This window comes from Chelonoidis abingdonii, chromosome 5, assembly GCF_003597395.2.
Source record: "Chelonoidis abingdonii isolate Lonesome George chromosome 5, CheloAbing_2.0, whole genome shotgun sequence".
Taxonomy (NCBI): domain Eukaryota; kingdom Metazoa; phylum Chordata; order Testudines; family Testudinidae; genus Chelonoidis; species Chelonoidis abingdonii.
In genome coordinates, this window is record NC_133773.1 from 14472450 (window position 1) to 14479894 (window position 7445).

A 7445-nucleotide genomic window follows, 5' to 3' on the forward strand; every position below is an offset into this window, starting at 1 on the left:
ACGCAAGGGTCTTTGTCTGAATGTGTATAAAAGGTTTGTGGAATTTGTGTAAGACAGAGTCTTTTGTACCAAGGTACAGGCTCTCCTTATTCTGCAGAATAAAGCATTTTCCTTATCCCTGTCAGGCTGTTAATTGGCTCTCAGCTAGGCAGACCCGATATTTCGGTAACAATTCTTATGTAGATATTTTTGTACATTGTTCAGAATTCAAGACACCAGTTTTAAAACAGCAGTTTTGAAACAACAGTTTTGCTAAAAGATGCTTCAACCTTAAGTGTAAAATTTCAACCCTTATGCGCCCTTTTTAACAATAACTCTTGAGTAGGACAGTTTGCACAACTGAGATAGCCTGATGTTAAATGAATTCTCAATATTGTTAAACTGTATTTAGCACTTACCCCCACTGGGAATGTTGCCACTTGATAAAGTCTCTTCATGACTCAGAGAATGTGTGATTGATTCCATTGTAAATTTGGTTGCTTCTTCTTGGAGTTTCAGAGTCTCTTTTGTTTGTCTTTCCAGTGCTTCTCTGCAAAATTATATGTGTGAGCATTTGTTGAGAGTACAGTGTATGAATAGAGGAAGGTATCCAACTGCATTGTGTCACCACAAATAGTATCTGAAATGAATAACTAAAAATAATGTCATTTTATACGCTCCATTTAGTGACATTATACACAGATTTAGCAAGAAAGTGCCAGATCGTCAACTCTTGTAAATTTGTGTAGTTCCACTGAAATCAATTGAACAGCCAAGATTTGTCCTGGAGGGGCTGAACACAAAATACAACAAAACAAAACACTCCCATCAAACAAATAAAAACAACCTGTTTGGATCATATCAAACCAAGATTCCTCTCCCCATCCCTTACTTCTTCTCCTGACTGGCTGGTGAAATACCATCTACTGACACAGACATTCTGCTTTACAGCTTAAAGTTTGCATGGCTGATTGACTGATTGATTGACAAAAGCATTAACCACACAATCAATCAAATGGTTAAGGAGAAATTTCATACTGAATTCTGACAAGTGCTATGGGACTGTATTTTTCAGATGTTATGTGGAGACACTTCAGGGGTGTAAAGAGAAGAAACCCTCTATAATAACAGAAAACATTTTTCAGTTAAACACACTTATCTCCAGCACAGAAACAAGAACTCTCCTAGCTCACAGCATGACATCGCCCATAGAATGCAGAGTTTCAAAATCTTACTTGTTTGAAGTTGCATAGGCAGCACAACATTTCTTAAAAACATGTATCTAGCCTTTTGAAGAAGGAAGGATGAGAAAGTTAAGGAGAAAATGGGAAGGGCACAGGAAGGGAGATATTTCTAAATGTGGATCTACATCCTATTTTTGAAGTCTAGACAGCTCATGAAAATGGACAAAATGCTAGATTTTTAAGAGATGTTAAAGACATCAAGAGGGAAAACCTGCAATCAAACTCACCTTCTCATGGGTGCAAATCCAGTTAAGTGTGCAGTAATGGCCAGATTGTTACAGGCACAGTGGGTGTGAAGGATGGAAGTAAGGAGCCCCTCTTTTGTGAGTTTCAAACAAGACTCTGTCTTAGACAAGACCCCACAGACTACTCCCTCTGTGAGCCTTAAGGGCACATGTTGCCTCCCTGTGAGAGGTTGGGGTAAGACGGACACAAGCCTGTCCACTCTGCATTGCCCCATGGAGCTGGATGGGTGCTGCACTGGAAGTTTATAACTTTATCTGAGCTCACTGAATCTCTATTGTAATTAGAAGGTGCTTCATTTACCATATGGATATTGCTACACAACACCTCAGCTTCACCTCAATAGTCTGATATATGAAGTGCTCAGATGAGCCCTCCTACTGAAATAAAACAAAAAACAAGATTTGAGAGGCATTTATAAACTCGGGCCAGATTCACTGATACACTCCATGTGCTTTGCATCATCAAATGGGTGCAAAGCAGCCAGAACCTACTAGTAAATCCAACCCGAAGAGTGTTAAAACTGCCCCATGAATCTCAGTTGTTAATGCAAAAGCCCAGTGATGATACTTTTCAGGCAAGATTTTCAATTATTTGATGCGTAAATGTGTGCCTAAATATTTGCATCTAATTTGCATAATTGTGTTTGTAAATTTGTTAACTGCAAACATCAAAAGGCAAATAAACAAAAGGCAGAAAGATTCCTAAAAGGGTTTCACATCATTTTTACCCCATGGACTGATACACAATGTAATGAAAATGTAAGTAAAAGAGAATCAGGCCATAAAAGTTTAATTATTACCCCAGGGCCATATTCTACTCTTCACCTTTGTGCAAAAGTCCCATTGTCATCAGTAAGAATGCCACTGTGGACTGAGGAAGTACCTGGCCCTAACTATTACCCTGGCATCAACAATGCAATTCATCCCTTTCCACAGAATGGCTTTGACATTGGTGCACTTTGTAAACATTTCTTCCTCATCTCTGCTGTCACATTATTGCTAAGAAGACTATCTTTTACTATTCTGGTCATGTCAAAGTTCAATAATCAAGGTGTACATTATAAGGGTAAGCAGCAGGGTATTTTAAAAATAACTTTGCTAATAAACAAACAAAAAAGACAGACACTACCTTAATTCCTGGATATTCTTGCTCATTGTAACAGTGTCTGCAAAGAATAATAATAATCTTTATTTTTTTTTCACATTTTAAAAATCAACTTTCTCTCTTAAATGGATTTTGAACTAATGCAATTTAATATTGCAGAAATAAGTTAACAGATGTTAAACAATTAGCTGTTTATATTTTCTTTGGAAAGTTTTTCTGTTTCCTGAGTAATAGTGTGAGGTGGACTTTGTTGCATAAACACAACTCTATGTTTTATAACAGGGGCCTGCTGTGATGGGGTGACTGGCCCCTTTAAGAGGTAATTGGTTCTGCCCCACTTGTGACTCATTCAACCCTCCTCCCCAGGTTGGAGAAATGAGCGTAGCACCCCATGACAGTAGTTCATGTGGTTAAAATCAGTCCAGGCCTGGTGTTAAAAGTGAAGCCTCCAGAAAGCAATGAAAAAGAGAGCAAGCAAGAAGGTAGCTTGAAAAAGGCCTGCTGGATTAGGGTGATTTGGTCCTAGAGAAACCAGCTTGGGAGTATTGCTGTCTGCTGAGTTCTCCCAACCCAGGGAGAAATGCAATAAGGTAAAATTAAACAAATTAATTAACAATTTAAATTAACAAACTCAGCCCAGCAAGCAGGACTGTGGGTCTCTAGTGCTAAGGAGGGAGAAGCCTGATAGGAAATCCTCCCAGTCCCCTGAATTTAGAGAAGCTTTTCTGTGGAGAAGCTGATTAAACTCAATAAATTATTTTCCTGGGAGATGGTTAATATTATTGAAAAGCTCCGTATGGAAGTCATTTACCTGAATCCGTAAGGAGCTGAAGGCAGGGTGTCTCAGGACTACACTGTGCCACTGGTAGCCATGATCTGGAATGGGATCCTCTTATATAGCCCTAGCATCTCCTATGAAATACCTCTTCCAGTCAAAAAGAGAGGTATGCAAAATTTACCATTCTCACAACTGATTTCAGGCATCAAACTTTATGCTGCAAATTAACATTAAAGGCTAGAGTTTCAACTCTCTGCCTAGACTACAGCTGCAAAACTGGTAATGGATTTTGAGCACACAAAAGTCCTGTGGACATTTGCACATACAAACTTTATGCACACAGAGGCACCAGGCACCCATTGACCTATTTTGTGCTTCAGGTGCCTACTGGATGGCCCAAATTGAGGGTTTTATGCACAGATTCTTTTGGCATAAGTTGGACAGCCAGTTTTAAAACCTTGTCCCTAATAAATCTGAGCTTTATTCAGCTTTGCAAAATTCTTCTCATCCACTCACCTGTGGCAAGTAATTCTTTTTGAGAGGTGCGTAAAGTGTTTTCACTATGGAGGGCAAGTAGTTTTTGTATCTGCGCTGGTAAATATTCAAGACAGTTTTGCAAGGCTGGATTAATTGCAGAAAGACAGAGGTCCAGATCAGCTCTTGCATAATCCACCTGCAGCAGAGCTGCATTTAGTTCAGAGTTTGTTCTAAGGAATATAAAAGCATGAATAATTTACAATTATATAATCCTTTCAGCCAAATTATCCAATTGCTTTGCTATACAAGTGGGTAAGTATTATTGTCCCAATTTCACTGATACAGGAAACTTACCGAAAGTCACTTGCCCAGGGTGCACAATAAAGCAACAGAAGAGTCAGAGTTGGGGAGTCCTGGCTCCCAGACCCTACACTAACCACTAGAGAAGGCTGACACTTTCAAAATTATGTGTTTTAGTAGTGCCTAGTCATAGACCTGGCCCACTGTGCTAGGTGTTGTACAAGAGGGCCAAAAAATTTTCAGACTTGGGTGCCCTTTTGTACAACACAAAATGACATGTCACCTGATTTTTAGAGGTGATGAGTACTTGCAGCTCCCTTTGAGTTTTCTGCCCTGCAGACGGAGTCCACAATGCTGACTTGCAACTTCACCCCTTAGTTGCAGAATTTGCAGGAGTGAATATCATCTCCTTTGAGTTTTTCAGACATGGGAGTGTAGAGCCAGGCCTGTGCTTCCAGAAGGCACATTGGTGCAGAAGACTGCCCGTCCACAGGAAGCTGAACTTCTAGGGTAAACTTACTATCCAATGAGATTAAGATTTTGGCAGCACCTGGAGCCTGCTGGCTTTTCATGAAGTAAAAAGGATTCTAGACCTGCTTAAGCTAGGCCCTCAAAAAGCCTGAGCTCAGGCTTGTATAAAACGAGCGTACACTGATTTGCATACATGGATGTGGTCATAGCCTGTTGGAAAATAAAGTCTCTCTCAATTTTCACCTCAGCAGGAGCTGATTTTTTTTTCCCCCTTGAGGCAACTTTTAGAGGCAGCCCCTCTCTTTCCCTGGGGAGCTGAGTCTCCTTTTATGTTCCCTCTCTGTGTCTCTCCCCATTGTCCCTCCCATTAGGTGTCTGGGCCCAGTTCACCACTTGTCATTTCAGTTATATACCACTGTACCACCACTGACTTCAGTGGTGTTACTCAGGCATCACAGAGTGGCTCAGTGTTGAATCAGGCAGTTGGGTCCCCTTCAGGGAGAGTTGCCAAGTTTGGGACTGCTCTGCTGAATGGTGTTTCTCACAGGTGAGAGAAAGTCACTGATGCCTGCCTCCACCCTGGGGCCGTGGGCTGTCAGAGCAGCCATAGGCTGGAGGCAGGACCTATCCCTATGCTCTCTAGAAACAGCTGCGAGGGGCCCTCTCTAAGATTAGCCCTCCACAAGGACCCTGATCCACCTGGACCTGGTGGTGCCTATAGGGGGCCAGGTGAGGTGTTGGGTCAGTGCCTGGTGGAGAGCTGGGGCAGTTGGGTTAGTGTAAGACTGGGTGGGTGCCTGGCAGTGTGCAGCTGGTTGGGTCAGTGCCTCATGTGGGAGCTGGTGGGGTGTGGGGCAAGGGGGTGGGTGGGTGGCTGGCTGGGGTGCTGGGTGGGTGTCAGGGCAGGGTGGGTGCCTGGTGGTGTGAGGGGGGCCAGGTGACTGCCTGACGGGGAACTGGGGCTGCTTGGTGTCTGTCAGGCTGGGTGCCTGGTGGTGGAGGGGGAGGGACTGGCTCAGTGCCTGGCGCTGGGAAGGGGGCTGGGTGGGTGTCAAGTGGGTGCCAGGCTGGCTCAGTGCCTGGTGCTGGGCAGAGGGGCAGGTAGGTGCCTGGTGGGGGCAGGGGCTGGGTGGATGCCTGGTGCTGGATGGGTGCTTGGTGGGTATGAGGCTGGGTGAGTCCCTGTGCTGGGTGGGAGGCTAGGTGGGTGTCTGGTGGGGGTGGAGGCAGGGGCTGGGAAGGGGGGCTGGGTGAGTGGGAGGTCTGGCGGGGCCAGGGCCTGGGTGTGTGTTGGGTGGGTTTCAGGCTGGCTTGGTGCCTGGCACCTGGCAGGAGCTGGGTGGGGGGCCAGGTGGGGGCCAGGTTGACAGGGTGCTGGGCGGGGGGCCGGGCGGGTGCCAGGCTGGCTGGGTGCTGGGCGGGGGGCCGGGCGGGTGCCAGGCTGGCTGGGTGCTGGGCGAGGGGAAGGCGGGTGCCAGGCTGGCTGGGTGTTGGGCAGGGCGGTCAGGTGGGTGCCAGGCTGGTGGAGTGCCGGGCGGGGGCTGGGCGGGTGCCAGGCTGGCTGGGTACTGGGCAGGGGTTGGCTGGGGGCTGGCCAGGGGGCCAGGCAGGTGCCAGGCTGGCTGGGTGTTGGGCAGAGGGGTCAGGTGGGTGCCAGGCTGGTGGGGGGCTGGGTGGGTGCCAGGCTGGCTCGGGGCCAGACAGGGGGCCGGGCTGGTGCCAGGCTGGCTGGGTGCTGGGTGTGTGTCAGGTGGGTGCCAGGCTGGCTAGGTGTTGGGCAGGGGGTCAGGTGGGTGCCAGGCTAGCTGGGTGCCGGGTGGGGGCTGGCTAGGGGCTGAGCGGCTGCCAGGCTGGCTGGGTGTTGGGCAGGGGGGTCAGGAGGGTGCCAGACTGGGTCAATGTCTGGCACTGGGCGGGTGCCAGGCTATCTGGGTGCCTGGTGCTGGGCGGGGGCCGAGTGGGGCAGGGGCTGGGTGCTGGGTGTGTGTCAGGGGGTGCCAGACTGGCTGGGTGTTGGTCAGGGGGCTCAAGTGGGTGCCAGGCTTGCTGGGTGCCAGGCAGGGGCTGGATGGGTGCCAAGCTGACTGGGTACTGGGCAGGGGCTGTCTGGGGGCCAGGCGGGGGGCCAGGTGGGTGCCAGGCTGGCTGGGTGCTGGCTATGTGTCAGGCGGGTGCCAGGCTGGCTGGGTGCTGGCTGGCTGGGGGCCGGGCAGGGACTGGATGGGTGCCAGGCTGGCTGGGTGCTGGGTGGGGGATGGCTGGGGGCCAGGCGGGTGCCAGGCTGGCTGAGTGCTGGGCCGGGGTGGGATGGGTGCCAGGCTGGCTGGGCGGGGGCTGGCTGGGGGCCAGGCAGGGACTGGATGGGTGTCAGGCTGGCTGGGTGCTGGCTGGGGGCCAGGCGGGTGCCAGGCTGGCTGAGTGCTGGGCCAGGGCTGGATGGGTGCCAGGCTGGCTGGGAGCTGGGCAGGGACTGGATGGGTGCCAGGCTGGCTGGGTGCTGGGTCCAGCCCTGGCACCAGCTCTCAGCCCCGCACCAACACCCCAGCCAGCCTGGCAACCACACCTGACCCCACTGCCACAAGCCCCCAGCCACCATGTGCACCATCCAGCCCCGGCCACAGCCCCAGCCAGCCTGGCACCCCTGGCCCCCAGGCACCCCTGGCCCAGCCAGCCCCCCACCCAGCACCAGCAACCTGGCACACACATCCAGTCCCATGCCCAGCTACCCAGCCAGCCTGGCACCCATCCAAGCCTGGCCAACCCGCCTGGTCCCAGCCAGCAAAGCCAGGCAGCCAAGCCGGCTACCACAATACCAGTCCCTTGCCCAGCTATCCAGGCCAGCCTGG

At 49.8% G+C, this 7445-nt stretch overlaps 1 protein-coding gene across 1 annotated transcript in view; it reads right to left on the reverse strand.

Moving 5' to 3' along the window:
- The window catches only part of CCDC158 (coiled-coil domain containing 158), a 59834-nt gene extending 56277 nt beyond the window's left edge, over positions 1–3557 (reverse strand). Inside the window, exons 1-3 of the mRNA XM_075066377.1 lie at positions 3533–3557; positions 2598–2634; positions 399–529 (exon numbers count right to left, since the gene is read on the reverse strand). Of these exons, the coding sequence (XP_074922478.1) occupies positions 399–529; positions 2598–2634; positions 3533–3557 (193 nt within the window). The remainder of the gene's footprint in view (positions 1–398; positions 530–2597; positions 2635–3532) is intronic.
- Between the last annotated feature and the right edge of the window lie 3888 nt (positions 3558–7445).